Source organism: Urocampus carinirostris, chromosome 2 (assembly GCF_059441175.1).
Source record: "Urocampus carinirostris isolate Australia breed hairy pipefish chromosome 2, RoL_Ucar_1.0, whole genome shotgun sequence".
NCBI lineage: Eukaryota > Metazoa > Chordata > Actinopteri > Syngnathiformes > Syngnathidae > Urocampus > Urocampus carinirostris.
Window position 1 is genome coordinate 34,510,285 of NC_142350.1, and position 18,541 is coordinate 34,528,825.

At 39.1% G+C, this 18,541-nt stretch overlaps 1 protein-coding gene across 1 annotated transcript; it reads right to left on the bottom strand.

The window, feature by feature from the left end:
- Window positions 1–765: 765 nt before the first annotated feature.
- Window positions 766–16,204, bottom strand: LOC148371716 (sodium- and chloride-dependent transporter XTRP3-like). Its single transcript, XM_088327702.1, has 11 exons — window positions 16,078–16,204; window positions 13,628–13,768; window positions 11,215–11,306; window positions 10,910–11,137; window positions 9,882–9,992; window positions 9,543–9,784; window positions 5,657–5,819; window positions 5,377–5,578; window positions 4,436–4,595; window positions 2,446–2,611; window positions 766–930 (listed from the first exon to the last, which is right to left on the bottom strand). The coding sequence occupies exons 1-11, from the start codon at window positions 16,199–16,201 to the stop codon at window positions 766–768; spliced, it is 1,794 nt and encodes a 597-aa protein (XP_088183828.1). The 5' UTR covers window positions 16,202–16,204.
- Window positions 16,205–18,541: the final 2,337 nt, after the last annotated feature.

The following is an 18,541-nucleotide window of genomic DNA, read 5'->3' on the forward strand; positions in this document are numbered from 1 at the left end:
AAAACACTGCTGAGGACCAGAAAACAAAGAGGCCAGTTAAAAGGTCTCATCTCATCTCATTAGCCGTACCGCTTATCCTTATTAGGGTCGCGGGGGGGTTGGAGCCCATCCCAGCCATCTCTGGGCAGTGGGCAGGGGACACCCTGAACTGGTTGCCAGCCAATCGCAGGGCACACAGGGACAGACAACTCACTCGCTCAGTCACACCTAGGGACAATTTTGGACCGGCCAATTCACCTGAAATGCATGTCTTTGGAATGTGGGAGGAAACCAGAGTGCCTGGAAGAAACCCACGCAAGCACGGGGAGAACATACAAACTCTGCACAGTAAGGCCGGGAGCTGGATTTGAACCCACGCAGGAGGTTCCCACGACCTCAGGACTGTGCCGCGCACGCGCTAACCACTGCGCCGCCGTGCTGCCCCAGTTAAAAGGTAAATTAATAGTTTTGATATTTTCTTTATTCTTTGTTGGTCTAACATGATGTGCCTCTCGTTTTATATTTATTGTGCGGTCATCTTATTTCAACATGTATTTGTTTCATGTTCTGATGCTCTTTTATGATTTATCAAAAAATGATATGATACTTTTGCCGGGCTTGGAACAGATTAGCGTATTTACATTCAAAAGGCGTCTCTACCTACAAATGTATCAGGTTACAAAACTTCTTCTTTCAGTACAGATTAAATTCGTAAGTAGAGGTGCCACTCTGATACCAAAATCTCTTTTGGATGCTTTTCCCCTCAGAATTTGAATTATAAACACATTAAGTCGGCCCGGAGCTGACTGAAGTAGAACGTTTTCTGGAACTTTTCCTGTTGGAGCAGTAAACATAAAGAGCTGTGAGTGGGACACAGCTGACAACAGAAACCAAAAGTAAAGCAATGGAGACTTGACCAAAAACAGGATACTCCATCACCACCGTCTTCCCCTGAAACAAGAAATATACAACTCGCTGTTGAAATTCGAATTTGAATTAGTGTGTGTTCTGATAGTTTTTAATAGCATGCTGCAGTGATTGTTTATGTCCTAAAAAGGGCGGTAACAGAAAGAAGCTCATCAACCGCAATGTAGCCTCTGCTTTGTATTTTGAATTTTGCCCGGTGATGTCACCAGATCTGAGTCTCAGGGGGGGTATCAAATGCGTGGGGGTCACGACTATTATTAGGCCAACAATGTTTTGCACAGCACTAATGCACATTAAACATAACAAACAGCATCTACAACAACATCTTTCATCAGGTTCCATTACGTAGAACAATAGACAGTCAATTCCTTCCCAGACGTTTTTTTTCCCTCTTGTGATTGGTCAATAAGCAATTTTTCCAATTATGTGTTGCTGACATTAAAATTGTTGAATATATAAAAGTTTAAAATTGTTTTATTTTCCCTAGTTTATTAATTTGTTGTAACGAAAAGTCGATATTTGAAATTGACATTTTGTTTTGTCACGTGGCGAATTCAGTGGCTTGACTTTAAAGTTTCTCCGTATGAAAAGGTTCGAGTTCTTGTCATTAAAATTTGGCAGGATAAGAGATTTTTTTTATATACTCATGTTGTGCATATTTCATTATTATTATTATTATTCTCTTTACACATTTTTATTTTTTTCATCCTTTGTTTGTTCTTACTGGGTTTTAACTTCTTTTTTTCTTATCTTTCCTTTTTTCCACTTAGTTTCTTTCTTTTTTCAGATTTGTCTTTTTGTTCTTTTTTAAATAGTTTTGTGCATCATGTTACATAATAATTGGTAATATATGAATTCCAGCAACAAAAACATATGAAAAGCCGTTTGGGAGCCAAAACAACCGACTCTTTTCAGCGAGCCGAGCCGAGATTAAAGAGCCGCTTCATCTTAAAAGAGAACAGAATTTCTAATGTCACAACAAGCGGCACATACCTGGGAGGAGGCAGCCCTGTAATATGGTTCGGAAATTTTTCTTCTTCTCTTGTTTCACTGACAACATGTTTTTTTTAAGCCACTTAAATATATCCATTGTTACAAACGAATGGAAGCCAGCAAAAACATTCACACTCTCACACAGATTCATTCATGTTATTCTAAAATGTGCAATCGATTGTGCAGAAAGATTTGTTAGTCACCCACGATATGTGGGGACTGAGCTGACAGTGTGTGCTGTAGGACGCAGTAAAGATCATGCTAGTGTCCACTGACTTACACAATATTATATAGTTATGGGGTTATCCCAGTGGGATAGCATGTGCGCTGCCCAGACTGCCCTCATTACTACGTCCAATTTTCTTTGGGTGGGCAGAGCTTGTCTGTAGGTGGGCATTGCCCCCTCCTGCCCCCGGTAACACCCCTGTTTTGACTTCAACTGATTTAAATTGTTGCAGGTATGTTAATGTATGCACAAGTCACTCATCCATTTCAAATGTTCTATATTGAAAGAGTAGTTTCTGGAAATAGAGTCATAAAGCTTACCAGCTCCTTGTCCCATGCTTGGTAGGTGGGGGTTCCTCCTCTTATATAGTTCACAATATAAAAGATAAAGAGAACGACTAAGAGAAGTGGACTCATTATTCCCCACATGATCCTCAAGTACCAATTCGGACGGTGGCCGATCATGTCCACGATGTCTTGTTCGAATCTGGAATGAGCAGAAGAAACGTGCTTCTGAATAATCAAATATGTCACATAATATGTAAATATGCAGGGCGTTCCAAAAGACTTGGGCACGTTTGAAATCCCTATATCTTCTTAAAGGGACAGTGTGTAATAGTGCCTCCTAGTCATACAAAAAACAACAACATTGATTTGAATACTAGGAAAAATACATGAAGTATCATACAGATGTTAATTTTTATTAATAAAAGATCATAAGTCGAGAAATTTGTATCCCTTTGACATAACGGAATCCCTACCTGGAGGTCGGCCTGAGCCTTCATGGGGCCCTAAGCAAAATTAGATTTGTGGCCCCTTATTACTCGATAATTTGGCAACCGGTTCAGGGTGTCCCCTGCCCACTGCCCGAAGACAGCTGAGATGGGCTCCGGCACTCCCGCGACCCTACTGAGGATAAGTGGTGCAGATAATGGATGGATGGATGCTTTTGAAACGATCAAAATCAAAGGTAAATAATATATGAGGTCCCTCTTTTAAGTAATTAATTTGATATTTAGTTTTCAAGCGTTACAGTAGTTGTACTCATTTAAAAGTATTTTTTTTTTTGTATTTCTGTAGTCGGAATTTTGTTGAAGTTCAGTAGTTTGTCTGCAGTATTACTGTAGTTTTAGTTTTTGTACTCTATCTGCAATAGTTTTCTTGGTTCTTCCATAGTAGCAAATTCTTAGTATTTCTGTAGTATTTTTGTTCTATTACAATAGTAGATTTTTTGTTGTATGTCTGTAGTATTTTTGTAGTATTATGGTAATTTAATTATTTCGTTGTTTTCATATAAATACTCTATTATTTTTTTCTTTATTTTTGTAGTATTTCTGTTGTATTTCTATGGTAGAGTTTCTGTAGTAAAGTATTACTGTAGTTTTATTTTTGTAGTATTTTTGTCGTAGTTCCATCGTACAATTTTTGTAGTATCACTCTAGTTTGCAGTTTTCTGTTGTAATACTTGTGTAGTAGTATTTCTGTAGTGATATTTTTCTAGTAGAGTTTTTTATTATAGTATTATAAAGTGGTATTTTTTTTAAGTATTTCTGTAGATTTTTTTTTACGTATTTCCAAAGCAGTATTAATATTATTTTTATAATTTTTTGAAGTAAGGTTCTAATATCACTGTAGTTGTATTTTTGTAGTAATTTTGGGCTAATACCGCGGTAGTGTTTTGTATCATAGTATTTTTGTAGTATTTCTATACTATTTTTTTCTTTTCCGAATGGGAGCAAAATAATATTAGGTCCCTATCTTTAAGCTTGTCTGTCAATTTTGGGGGGTTTCGTTTTTACTCATGCAAAGGCCCTCCAAGTATAAAAAGAATTGTCAGCCATTTTTACTTTGGACTTGTGAATTTCTACAGCAGGGGTCAGTAATTTCTTTGAAGGCGAGGGCTACTTTTTGTTACTGATTGGCAATGAGTACCAGTTCGATACGCATTCTTAAAATAACTTGTTATTATCATGTTTTTACCAGGTTGTAAATATTAGAAGTGATATGGGCCCAAATTCAAATTTCTTAAAAAATCGTAAAGACCCACCAATGGTGAGCTTTCTTTAGAACCTGTCTGCGGGCTACTTAGGGGTTTTTAGAGGGCCACGTTGGCAACCACTGTCCTACAGCCATTGTTTTGTAGCTCATTTGTCCGGAATATTCTGTTATAAGGATTTCAAAGGAACTCCTCTCCAACATTGGTTTTGACCCACCTCTGGTCCCATAAACTGGATATAAAATCAAACCCAAGGTGAAAGGAAAGCCTTTCCTTTTCATGTGACCGCTTTGGGAATGACGCAAAGACACCAACCTTTGAATTCCATAAATGTAACTGACGGACACAACTTCAATGAGGACAACAAAGAGCATGGAGAAAGATGCTCCGTATTCGTTGAAAATGGTAAACCAGTAGTTTCCTGGTGGGGTAGTAAAGATCAGGCCCAACAGAAACAGGATTAGACACACTCCCCCTGCAAGGGAAACAGCAAAACTGTTGATTCATTTTTTGTCTTTCTTTCTTTCTTTCTTTCTTTCTTTCTTTCTTTTTTTCTTTCTTTCTTTCTTTTTTTTCTTCATCTCTCTATCTCTCTATCTCTTTCTTGCCTTTTTGATCCCTCTTTCTATATTTTTCTTTCTTGCATTTTCATTCCCTCTTTTCTCTTTCTTTCTTTCTCTTTCTTGCCCTTTCATTCCCTCTTTCTATAACCTTCTTTTTCTTGCCTTTTCGTTCCCTCTTCTTCTCTTTCTTTCTCTTGCCTTCTCATTCCCTCTTTTTCTATTTCTTTCTTGCCTTTTCATTCTCTCTTTTTTCTTTCTTACTTTCTCTTTTTTTCTCCCCCTCACCTCCTCATTCCCTCTTTCTTGTTCTTATTTCTTTTTCCCTTTCTCTTGTTTGTTCTTTCTATTTATTTTTCTCCATCTCTCTGCTTTCTTTTATTTCTTTCTCTGTTTTTATCTTGCCTTTTCAATTCCCCTTTCTTTCTCTTTCTTTTACACTTTTACTTTGTTTCCCATTCTCTTTCTCTTTCCTCTTGTATTTATTTCCTTTTTCACCTACTTTCTTTCTCTCTTTCTTTTTTGCTATTTTGCCTTCTCATTCCCTCTTTCTCCATCGTTCTTTCCCTTTCTCTTTCCCAGGTTTCTCATTCCCCCTTTCTCTGTCTTTTTTTCTGTTTCTCTCTCTTTCCCTTTCTTTCTTTCTTTCTCTCTCTTTCTTTCTATTGTCCCTCTCTTTAACGAGCCAAGTCTTACCATTTAAGACTTCCTCGCTAACTTTGGAGAGTATTCGGAGTTCTCGCAGCGGGGTGGTGATGGCGGTCATGCTTCCCAGCATGCTGCCCAATCCCAGAAGCAGAAGCATGGAGAAGTACAGCACCGCCCACAACTGAGGCAGCGGCATGTTTTGAATGGCCTCACTGTACAAAATGTAAGCGAGGCCGGGCCCTTGCACCGCCTGACAGAAAGGGAGAAGAAAAACCTTGGATGGGGTTGCCAGATTGATGCCAAAGAAGCCGAACAGAGAGGGAGGTACCGTGTCCAGTTCCTCGTTGAGGTCGCAGGCTTCCAGTTTAGCCGCAATTTGTGCAAACTGCTCCGGTTTAGTAGCATTGAGGATCGGGATCCAGTCCGAGACGTTGAGGGCGTTGATGCTGTCTTCTGCCAAATCAAAGGTATTGAGCAGCAATATGCGCGTCCTGGAGGGGGAAAATACCATTAACTATAATAACCTCTTTAGTGTTGGGGACTGTTTCGACCCGTGGATATTTACTTCAAGAACAAGGCCGAAATCCTCTTTTTTGATCAATATAACTTTAATACGAATATAAAATGAGAAGCAAAAACAGTGGGCAGCACGGCGGCGCAGGGGTTAGCGCGTGTGTGGCACAGTTCTGAGGTAAGTGTGGAGTTTGCATGTTCTCCCCGTGCTTGCGTGGGTTTCCTCCGGGCACTGCGGTTTCCTCCCACATTCCAAAAACATGCATGTCAGGTTAATTGGCAGGTCCAAACTGTACCTAGGTGTGAATGAGCGAGCGAATTGTCTGTCCCTGTGTGCCCTGCGACTGGCTGGCAACCAGTTCAGGGTACTGCTTGGGGGTGGCAGTAGCTCAGGAGGTAGAGATCGTCTTGGGATCAAGGGATCTGAGTTTGAATCCCAGCTTGTCCGTGTTACATGTCGAAGTGTCCTTGGGTAAGACACTGAACCCCTAATGCCCCCAATAAGCAGGTTAGCGTCTTACATGGCTGCAATACAAGGTCGCTATTGGGAAATGTGAAGCACACTGTTAAGCGCTTTGGGAAGTCATTCACTTGAAAAGCGCTATATAAATGCAGATCATTTCAAATGCAGATCATTTCACTGCTCGAAGATGGCTGGCATGGGCTCCAGCACCCCCGTGACCCTACTGAGGATAAGCGGTGCAGATAATGGATGGATGGAAGCAAAAACAGTTAAGAATGACTAAAATCCATTACTCCTTCCAATAAAAAGAATCAACAAAATGAGAGTACAGACACTGCCCGACTTACGAACGAGACGATCGTTCATAAGTTGAATTTGTTAGTAAATTGATTCTGTGCTATATTTTGTATGTTTAAGGTTTATATAAGTATGTTTAATACTTGTTTAAGTAACCAGTGTTGTTTTGCACTAAAAAAGTCAACATTTTATAAAATAATAATGCCTATAAGGATAAATACACTTAAGTGTAACTTACTTTTGGAAAATGAGCTTCAAGAGTTAGTCTATGTGTTAAGAACACGTGTAGCAAAAAGGCCCACTTTTAGTAAAATCAAAGATAGGATTTTCAGTGTATGCACAATGTGTCCAGTCCACTTAAGATTTCGGTTTTAGCTTGTAGCCCGAATTGTTTTTAGGGCCTCGTCGAAACCGCCCCTAACAATCCAAATGTAACCCTTTTTAATGAGAGCATATTATAATTGAGTGGATATTTTTGGACTTGATTTGGTTCAAATCGATGTTCCTGACAAAGTCAAGAAGAGTCCATGCAATATACAGATTTACGTGGCTTTTGTATGCTTTTTGAATCCAAACCAAAAACAAAAGGGGGGTTGGAATTCAATTCATCGATTTATTTTATTAATCATCAATTGCTGCCCTACCCTTAATCTCTGTCTAATTCTCTCTCTCTCTAATTCACGCTCTAAATTTGTCTCTGTTGCTCTCCTTAACTCTGTTTCCCTAGCTTACTTTCCCTCTCTCTCTGTCCCCCCCCCCTCCCCCCTCTCACTCTCTGTCTGTCTGTCTGTCTGGCTGGCTGTGTCTTTATCTCTCTGTCTCTTTCTTTCTCTAATATTCTCTTACTTTCTCACTTCTCTTTCTCTTCATGTCCAACTGTCTCTCTCTTTCTCTAACTCTGTCTCCCTATCTCTCTCACGCTCGCACACACTCTTTCTCTCCCTCTCCCCCTCTCTGCCTCTCTTTCTCTCCCTCTCTCTGTCTCTCTCTCAATAACGTTCTCTCTCTCTCTTTCATTCACTCTCTTTCTCTTTAACTCTCGCTATCTCACTAACTTTCTCTTTCTCTCTTTCTCTCTCTCGCAAACTTTCTAGTTCTCTCTCTTTCTCTTTTTCTCTCTATGTCTCTTACTATCACTCGCTCTCTCGCTGACTTTCCCTGTCTATTTCAAAATCGCTATCATTCTCTCTCTCTTTCTCTATTTCTCTCACACAAACTTTCTCTTTCTTGCTCTCTCTCTCTAAACTATTTCCTTCTCTTTCTTTCTCTCTCTCTCCCTCTCTCTCTCTCTATTTCACTCTGTCTCTCTTACTAACTTTCTCTCTCTCCCTCCCTCTCTCTCTCTCTGTAACTCTCTCTTGTAGCTCTCTATAAATCTCTAAATCTCTCTCTCACTCTCTTTCTCTCGTATATGAACTATGGTCAGCCATGTTGCCCCCTCTTTTGTCTTTGACACACGCAAAAACAGCATGTTCTGTAATTGACAAGGCCCAGAATCTGTTCTATTTATTTGTTTTATGGTAGTGTGAAAACGTCAATGCAACATGTGGAGGAGAGACAAATAGAAAGTCTACTTCCTTCAGAATCTCCCTCCCTCAAACTATTGTGATAATCTTTGCTATTTAATAGTTTTCATATGTGACTTTTAGAAATACCGTATTTTACGCACTATAAGGCGCACCGGGTTATAGGGCGCACCCCCAAAAAATAGTTTTGGTCCTACATTTTCCATACATAAGGCGCACCGGATTATAAGGCGCTACAATGGGAAAGTTCACAAAACAGTCAGATAGTTCAGTCAAACTTATTACCCCCTTAACATTCCGGAAGCTTACAAAGAAGCAAATACGTGTCTGTACGATGTCACCAATCACTCAAATGCATCGTTCCAAATATCAATCGGAAGGTTAAAGTCTTGGGTTTCAAGAAATGCCAAACATTTCTTAGTTTCCATTTTATTTTTTGCTGGCAACTGTGTGGACAGCAAAATAAGAATTTTATTGTGCAGGGAAACAGGGTTCTTTACCGTGCATATGACAATAAACACTTTGAATTGAATTTAGTTTAAAAATAGACTCATAGCAGAAACATCAAGATCGTTCTAAAACAAGATACCGGGAAAATATAAAGCCGCATAGCTCACCTAAGTTCTCTTGCAGCCATCACGTTCAATAATGATACGGAACCATGGTCTTCTTACGACCGTGAGTGTAGTAGATCCAGGAGAGTAAAATATTTACAAATACAGAATAGTAAAAAAGTTTTCTCTATGCCGTAGTGCAACCCAAAATGTCGAAAAAATTGTTAAAACGTCATATTGTCAGATATAAGAAATTGTGAATATGCTTAATTGCTGTTAAGATTGTCGAGAAAAATTGTTCAAACCTCACATTGTTTTTTTGCTGTTAATAGTGTCATTAAAAATGTTCAAACCAAAAAACATTCATCTTTTTCGGCCAATTGCAGGCTTTGTTTCGCCCCTTTAGCCTATGCGAGCCTGTAAATGATAAAAAGGATCCGCCCCATTTACCTCCGAATAACTTTAGCCAATAGTGACTGATTCAAATGATGATTGACACATCGGTTAGGAAATGAAACGCAGGTATATAAATCCCAGCATACACCGCGGACTACTTCGCCTTCGGGGGAAAATCGAGTCGGCGGCTGCTTGCCTTAGTTGCAAGACTTTGCGACTTAATATTGATCCATATATAAGGAGAACTGTATTATAAGGCGCATGGTCAGCTTTTGAAAAAAATAAAGGCTTTTAGGTGCGCCTTATAGTGCGGAAAATGCGGTAATTGGGCGGATTTAATAAAAATTTTGAGTTTTTGGAGGTATTTTGCGAACATGCGAGATTTTATGCCTTTAGAAAAAAGGCGCTCCATAAAACTTTGTAAACATAAGGTATGAAAAAGTTGTGGCAATCCAATACGCTCACCTTTCCAGACAGTTCTCATAGTTAACAGTAGCTTTGAACCCGTAGATGGAAAAGGTGACGATGCAGGCGAAGATGGAGGTTCCGCTGTTAATCAGCGATACAAAGTAGGCCTGCTGCTCGAAATTGTTGTTGTAGTCGTTGTAGCTGGAAAAGGCTATGAGCCAGCCTAATCCCAATCCGAGAGAAAAAAAAATCTGAGTGGCGGCATTTATCCATGCGGTCGGATTGGCCAGTTCTTCCATCTGAAAGCATGCGCACACGCACACAGGCATGAGTCAATATGCCATTCAGGTGGTATGTTCTCCTGTACTTTTAATTAAGCATAATTAAAACAGTTACCTTAGGGGTGAACATGTACTTGATACCATGAATAGCGCCGGGAAGAGTCAAACCCATAAGGAGGTAGATGACAAGAACCACGTAGGGAAATGTGGCAGTGAAGTAAACTACCTACGGAAAGATTACAGCAAATATAATGTTTCTCATTCAGTTCTGTGCTCTGATACTATGGTTCTCAACTGGTCTGAGGACCCAAATTCACAAGCCTCGACCCACAAAAACTCCACTTTTGAATTTTTTTGATTGAAAAGCTGACACTGTTGTGCTATCTTGTTGCTATGGGGAAACAAAAATGGTCTTCTCCCCTTTTCTACTTCTTTTTGTGCGTGGGGGGGTCTTTATTTTTCCTCTTTTCCTCTCTTTTTACTTTCTTTTCTTGTTTTTTCACTTTTTTAATGCATATATTTTTTTTTTAAATTATTTTTTTAATTTTATTTTTTCCTTTTTTGTCTCTCTTTTCCCCTTTTCTTTTTATTCTCATTCTCGTTTTTTTCCTATTACGGTACTTCTTTTCTCTCATTTAGTTGTTACTTTCTTCTTTCTTTTTTTTTCCTTTCTCCACAAAAGCTTGGGGGAAAAAATGACAAGAAAAATGACTTTTAGACTTTTGAGTCCCCATAGTTTGTATTATTCCTGTTTGTATTCGGTTGCATTATGCTATAGAGCGACATCTAGCTGTAAAAAAGTACACACATGTGTTTTTTAATGAAATCCATAACGTTTCACTTAACTACCTTTGTCTTCAATATAATAAAATGTAATCTGATATATATCGGCTGTCAACTTGCATTTTCAGGGCATTATCTCCATCTATTGTTAAGGATTGTCATTGACCCTCAGTTATTTTGATTCTTTTCTTATCATTATTTTTCCACGGCAAAGGCCTGCAACCTACTGAAAACGAGACCACAACCCAATTTTGGGTCCATACCCACCAGTTAAGAACCACTACTTTAAAGAACAGAGAAAATGAAAATACTTCAATTGATTTTTGGGGGTTTTGCTGTAAATATGCCAATATGTCTTACCTTCCCAGATGACTTTATTCCATTAATAACAAAGAGGTAGACAATAACCCAGGCCAACAGGAGGCACAAAGCCCCGCCTGTGTGAATGCCGCCATTTTCTTCGACAGAAGAAGAAATATTTAGTGTTTCTCTAAAAAAAAAGTACTGTGTTGAGGAAGCCTTCTGGCACTCTTCCAAGGGTCCTGTCAGATTGGAATTCAAAGGACAATCTGACCACGGCAAAACAGACTGTGAATGAAAACCAGCGAAAAGGTTATGATGAAGGCACTGATGGATTTGGTGTAGTACGGTGTTTAGTAACTCACCTGAAATGAATTGAAAAGGTACCAGAAACTCCATGCGTTGATGATGTTGTAGTAGACGCAAACATACACGGATGCTACAACACTAGCTATACCTGAAATCAGAGATGGAACATCAGGGTTCTTTTAAATATGGAGTCCTGCTGTCCTGCGGTCCTACTGTAGAACTGTGCCAGTGATCTTCCATGTCCTCACTATGTTTCTCACAGAAAAAGTGTTACTCTCTGCCACCATACCCTGGCTTAGAGTCATGGTCAGTATGTGCATATCTTAGACGCGCTCGAGAAAAACTCTTCTTTTTGGAGTTTGGGTTGGTGTTTGGACTGTATTTGAAACAGGTGTTTTCTTACTTTTACCATTTTCTTGCTACACTAACAAAAAACTGATGACAAGCATGAAGACTCTCTTCAACCTCCCCCCTATCATCCCCTTTCCTCCTACCAAAAGGTAAAAGCAGATAGGTACATTGAGGAAAAAAATAAAGGCTCTTTGAACTTAGTACATATATATATATGTCTTCTGCCAAATCAAATATATATATATATATATATATATATATATATGCGTGTGTGTTTGTATGCAGCTTAGCAGCTTATAGGCTCTGAAACGGCTGAACCCATTTTTGTGAACATTTACCCAGTTGGACTTTAGGCCTCTGGGAGTGTTTTTAGCTAAGTTTGGTGTCAATGTGCCCAATAAATACCAACAAAATTAACAAACATCTGCTTTCATGTAACCGTGGCTCTGGAGCCGCATGCGGCCATGCGGTTCTTTGGCACTTCCTAGTTGCTCCTTGGCGCTTTTTCAACAAACCAGGCCCAACAACCTCTCACAAGTAGAATGCCCGGCAACACCGAGCCCAGCAACACTGGGCCATTATGCTTGTGGAAACATACGTTGGCCTGGAGAAGGATGGGTGCCACCTGACTGTACTTGCACAAGACACACCACAGGAAATTGTGCCCCTAAGACCCTAGTGGTGAAGGGACCCAATCTAACCCATATTTTTTATTTTTTTATTTTAACAAAAGCATTTTTGTAAACGTAAGAGGCTTACATAAGAGAATTGTTGTGTTCAAGGGTCATTCCAGTTTATGCGTTTTTATTTCTGTTTGTATCAGTCATTTGTGGAGTGATGTGAGAGTAATAAATTCACCCAGCTGATATGGCTACTATCTGTTATGCAGCTGCTAAGCTTGTTATGTTGTCACAACATAGTATCACATTTGTACAGTTGTAGTGAGTGATAAACACTTCACTCTTTTGAATGAAATGTTTAGTTCATTCATGTTTTTCAGCTAAGGTATGGGTAAAAAATTGGACTCAAATCTTCGAGAGACATAAAAATCCAATATGAGAATTAGTGTTGTGAATTGTGGTGGACCCAAACACAGGAAGTAGGTTGAGGCAAGGTGCTCAAAAATAGATGATGTTTGATCAGAACATCCTCAACAAAGTAACACAAAAATGGTCAAAAACAACATTATTACTGTTGCAACCAGAAACAAAAAACAAACCTAACAAAACAGGATACACTGGAGAAAGGTGCTGATGGTGTACAATGAAAATCACTCGACTATGAAAGGACTGTGCGGGAAGCACCTCCTGCACCAGCTACAAGTCAAGTCAACTCAAGTCACATTTTTTGTAGGGCCCTTAATCACAAAATGTCTCAAAAGACTGCACAGGTTACCATCCCCTGATCTTAAAACAAGTCCTTGGTCGCTCCTGCTCCCTGCTCCCGGTGCGAAGGGAGTCCCTCGCTGCTTTGGCTCCCTGCCCCGGCTGCAAGGTGAATACCTGGCGACTTTAGCTCCCTGCCCGGGCTGCCAGGAGTATCTTCGATCACTGCTCCCTGCTGCAAAAAGAGTCCGTGGCCACTTTGGCTCTCTGCCCTTAGTGCGAGGAGAATCCCTGGCCGCTTCGGCTCCCTGCTTAGGCTTCAAGGAGGTCCCATTGTTGCAGTCTCCGTAAATGTGTTTCTTAATTTTTTGGGGTTGTCTGGTATCTGGCCCTTGAGGGGGAGGCTATGTTAAAGACTGGTGTGCCTCCGTCCACCAGAGGGCGCCTGATTGGTTTCCAATAGGGATAGATGTGTCCAATCACCCAAAACCTGTCCCTAATTAGCCTGACCCTTCATAAGGATATTTTGGACAGCACCCAGTGTCGGGTAGTTTTCATTTTTTACCGTTTATTTTCCGCTGTCAAGATACTCAGCACCTTTTCCAGTGACATCCTGATTGTTTTTGACAATCTGTTTGTTACTTTGTTGAGGATTTTGTTAGCAAATGCCATCTGTTTTGGAGCACCTTGCCTTTCCTGAGTTTGGGTCCACTGCAATTTAAAATAATTACTGAAGAATGCTATGTGGCTACAGTGAGTGGCAACATCACAAGTGTGTGTTTGATGTACTCACCTAGACCTCCCAAATATGGGTTGACTGCTGACCAGGCCCCAATACTTCCCAAGCGCATCTTTTGGCCAATGGCAAGCTCCATGTAGAATAAAGGAATACCCTCGATAAACAGCATCAGCAAATATGGAATCAAGAAACCCCCTGTTGGAGGATGTCGCACATAAATACGATCTCAAGTTACTTCTGCAGTCTAAGTTAAAAAGATATGCTTTGTTTTCTCATTGTTGTTAAAAAAATAATTATACTGTTATTTCAAAACACCTAAAATGTCATATCATTGTACCTGTAAAAAATTGTATTTATCTGAAGACGCACCAAAGATTCAAGTTTGTTGAAGATAATTTTAAACCTTTAAGATTTTTCAATTTTTGGGTAAAAAAAATGTTAAGCCGTATCGATGTTGGGAATTTTTATCATACAATTGTGATTTCGAAGAGTTCAACCGAATGTCAGCAAAATAAATATCGGCTTGGTCACTCCTTATTGATGACCACAATTTCAGTAACTCTTTAAAGTTTTGAAGTAACTTTTAAATACTGTAATTAATAATTAAATTTGAATGCTAATATAAAACTAGTTTAATTACAGGGTAAGCAATACTATACATACTGAAAAATCAACAACACTTGTATTGCATTCAGTTACAGTATATGAGTTTTCTCAATTTTATTTCTTTGATGTGTGCTGTGTTTTTGTGCGGTGAAACATCTTTTCAGCCTTCCCTGACAAACCTAGACATTTATTTATACATACAAAACTCAATAACATATAATTATGCTAATTTTAAGCACTATTTTGTTTTACTATATTTCTGACTTTTTTTTCCAGTAAATTAAGTAAAAAAGTCATACCATCTTATATTGCTAATTGTATCTACATTTTTTTTTGATACTCTCATTTGTTTTATTTTCATATGTTGACATTTTTAAGATGTATACAAATAATGACAAATAATTCTTACCTTCGTAAAAATATTCATATGAGTTGTTGTTATTGTCATTTATTTATTCTGAATATGCATCACAAGCAGTGCAAGGCTTCCTGATCCTTGTCAAAAATTCAGGAAATGAAAACATGTGAAAATGGAAAAAAGAAAAATGTGTCACGGTTCTGTCACTTGCCCGCTAATTTCCCTCACCTGCGCTCACTCTTTCAGCCCCAGCTGCCACTCGTTTCCTAATTATCCCTCTCGTTAGTTAAGCACTTTATTCACGGTCACTCTTTGTCAGTCCGTCAGCGGACCTCTGCACATGCAAGGCAAGCACTTTTTGACTCTGGCTCCCGTTTTGATTCTGACCTGTTCATGCATCGTGCTTTATTCCGTCCCCTCTTAAGATCCCCTGTCCCTGACTTCCCGATCACCTCCGGTTACCCGACTTCCGATCCCCGAACACGCTTCGTTCCCCTGTCCCGGCGACCCGACTTGCTTCCGATCCTGACCACGCTTCGTTCTCCTGTCCCAGCACCTCACTTGCTACCTGTCGCCAGCCGAGAGGGCTTCCTCCTCCTCCTGCCCAGTGAGCACCAGATCACTGTAATTTCCTCTCACCCTGACTTCCCCGATCCCTTAATAAAGCATTGTGTGAAACGTTACGCATTTGGGTCCACAGCTTGTTCCGGTCGTGACAAAATAAACCAAAAACGAAGTAATAGTAGATATTCATATTTAAGATCATGTTTTTTTTTTGTTTTGGTTTTTACTTTTTAGCTATTTTTATATACTTGTAGGTATTAATTTTCTCATTTTGGCAAAACAAATATTTTTTAAGGTAAGAATTATATTATTTTGTACAGTTATATTGTTTAACCCAAAATTGGCCCTATGCACTTACTCAGGCAGTATAACCATTATTTTTATTTTCATGATAGATAGATGGATAGATAGATACTGTAGATAGACGCATTCATTTAATTACTATGTCTCTATTATTCAATTTCGATTTGTTTGGTTGATTGTAGTTGGGTTTCAGTTTTCGAGTGTACCTCCGTTTTTCTGAGAAAGACAAGATCGGTTTAATTAAAAACAAAGGTTTTTTATTTATTTATTTTCCTGTACAAAAATTGTAATACAGCGTACACAGTTTTATATGATTGAGAAATGTTTTAAATGCTGAGAAATCCTGTACGTTTACAGGTATACTGAGTGTCTATTAGTTCAGGTTTCTTTTAGTCTTTATGGGCTTATTGTCATGTTAATGTCAATGGCAAAACAAGTATACAAGTCCCCTTGCAACATCAACAACAACAACCTTGTTTAATTGTATCTTATTCTGGATTTTTGTAGATGTATTCGCTTTTTTGCCCTGCCCTTTCACTTTGCTCCCGTGCTTTGAGGTCCAGAACCCCACAACCCATGTCAACATCAGAGATTTAATATCAGATTTCATTTTTAGGACCGAATTTATGCTCTTGTTACAAAAAAGGTCAGCAATTGTGTCATCAGGTCTCACCTCCGCCATGCATCTGGCACAGGTACGGAAATCTCCACACATTCCCTAGTCCGATGGCGTAGGAAATACAAGCCAGGAGGAACTGCAAAGGGCTGTCCCAGTTGGGTCGAGCATCTTTCTCCATGACCTTAACTCAGGTGAACGTCCTTTTTTCTGGCCTGTGAACGATTTATGACAAAGCGTCTGAGTGTTTGGAGCCTTTTTACTGCTCCGTGATTGGAACCTGAACAGAGGCTGGGCGTGGGCTTCTGAGCTGCTGTTATACAAATAATGGTTACTGTATAGGTGCTAGGACTGCACTCAATGGTTTTGGCGAAAAATGGGAAAACTTGACTCTTGGAGGTTGGAATTCAATAAATGTAGAGTAAAAATGAGGATAGCTACTGCTGTATTAAATGAGGGTTATCTTAATCATGATCAGGATTTGTATACCTCTGACATGGCCAAATTTAAGCTTTTTTAAGAACTTTTAAGCCAGCATTCCATTGTTTCCAGTATCATTTATAGGAGGGATCCGGTGTGAATCATGTATTTTACAGAGCCACAAATATATCTGCCATTTACGTATGTGATTTTTTTTATTTGGCCTGTGCATTTATAAAGACATGATTTGTAGATCTTGATTAAATCGCAAGTATTTTTGTAGATCTGAACAAAACTGTCCTGTTTCGGTGTAGCATGCACCTATCCTCTTGGGCGTGACACATAGCGGACTTCATAGGACAATGCTATGAAAACTAATACCACGGGGAAGGAAAAAATGCAATGGTAAAGCGAAGACACCAGAGAGCAGTGTCATTTTTAAGCAGATTTGTTGAGAAACATGTAGCCAATTTCAAGATTTTACTAGCACTTCACCCAAAATTCAAGTACTTCAATACTTGAAAACACATTAAAATTCAAGCTTTGAAAATGCACCAAACCTGCATGATGACCCATCAATGACGAGAATGAACTCCAAATGCAGGCAATTTATTTACCTTTTCAGGATATGTACGGTATTGCCTGTATATATTTACATATAACCTTTCTAAAGTACTGAAACTGTCCAATTCCATATAATAATATAATAATAATTTCCTTGTATTGTCATTCTGTGTAACAAGAATGAACGAAATGTCGATTGCACCTGACCCGTTGTAGCGAGCCGATGCAGCCGCAGCCAACAGAGGGCGCCGCCGACCACTTTTTAAGTCTTAGGAATGACTCGGCCGGGGCGCGAACCCGAACCTCCCAGTCTCAAAGCGGGCGCCTTACCATCTAGGCTACTGAGCTGGTATAAAGCAGGGGTCTCAAAACCTAATTTCCTTGGAGGGCGCCGGAGCTAGGGTCTGGATGAGGTTGGGCCCAATCAGGTTTTCCACAGGAAAACCTCTGATAAGAAATTGCAACAGCTTTCAAAAATGTTCAAAAAAATGCCCCAACAAATATGATAGAAAACATCAAAAAAATAATTTGAAAATCATTCAATCAGTAATAGATTAATCTGTAATTTTTTGGGTTGCACTCAGATTAAAAGGACAGTGTGCGTTATTTGACCGCTAAATGTTGGTGTATTGTGTATTGCAACCAAAAACCATGATACAAATTACAAGAAAGAGTATAAACTACATAGACTCAAGGTGACCCGACAACATTATTTTTCTTCTCGTTTTTTTTTCCTCAGCCTTTGTCAAAGAATGAAAAAAAGAAAAGTAATAACAAAGGAGAAATAACAGAAAAGATGAGGAAAAACAATGAAAAATAAAGAAAAAAAGGTCAAAAGAAAAGGAAAAAACAACAAAGAAAAAAAAAGCAATGAAAGGAAAAATGAGAAAAAGGAGGACAGAATGAGAAAACGGGAAAAAGCAAGAAAAAAAGTGGACAAAAGGAAGAAAGTTTGGGGTTTTTTGGGGTTACCTTGAGCAGCAAGATCAATTAGGTCAATTAGCTCATGTTGCGTGAAATAAATGCAAATGTCTCGAGCTAAGACTTTTTAAATCAATATGTGTATACATTTTTAAAGGCATGTTTTAACAATTGGGGGCTCTTAAAATACACTGTCCCTTTAAATTTAATATTAAGGCAGCCCCCGGGCTGTGAGTTTAAGAGCCCTGCTATAAAGGCTAGAAAAAATCAGCTATTTTCTTGTGTTTGGAGGAACCCGTTTTGGGCCCAATCCCAGTATTATGTGACTTCTTCAATACTCAATATTAACTCATTAGATTGTTATATTGTTTATTTATTGACAAAGTGATGGGCGGTTTCTACAATCAAAACTGATTACATAATCTTCCCTCCCCAGATAACAAGAACGTTTTTTCCTCCCTCCTCGGGCCAAGGCGGCTTGATCAAACCTTGCAGCTGGAAAAAAAAGCAGTTTATTACAGGAAACTATTCTTAGCGTTTCACATTTTCCACATTTGATATGTTACAACCTTATTCCAAAATAATTATTCCATCTCAACATTCACCAGGACATGGT

What these genes read in the sequence shown, in the direction of transcription:
- LOC148371716 (XM_088327702.1), bottom strand. Translation starts at nt 16,201, where the DNA reads ATGGAGAAAGATGCTCGACCCAACTGGGACAGCCCTTTGCAGTTCCTC. An exon ending in GAATAAAGTCATCTGGGAAG is followed by an intron (nt 9,993 to 10,909) that starts GTAAGACATATT and finishes ATCTTTCCGTAG; the next exon opens with GTAGTTTACTTCACTGCCAC. An exon ending in TAGCGAGGAAGTCTTAAATG is followed by an intron (nt 4,596 to 5,376) that starts GTAAGACTTGGC and finishes TTTCCCTTGCAG; the next exon opens with GGGGAGTGTGTCTAATCCTG.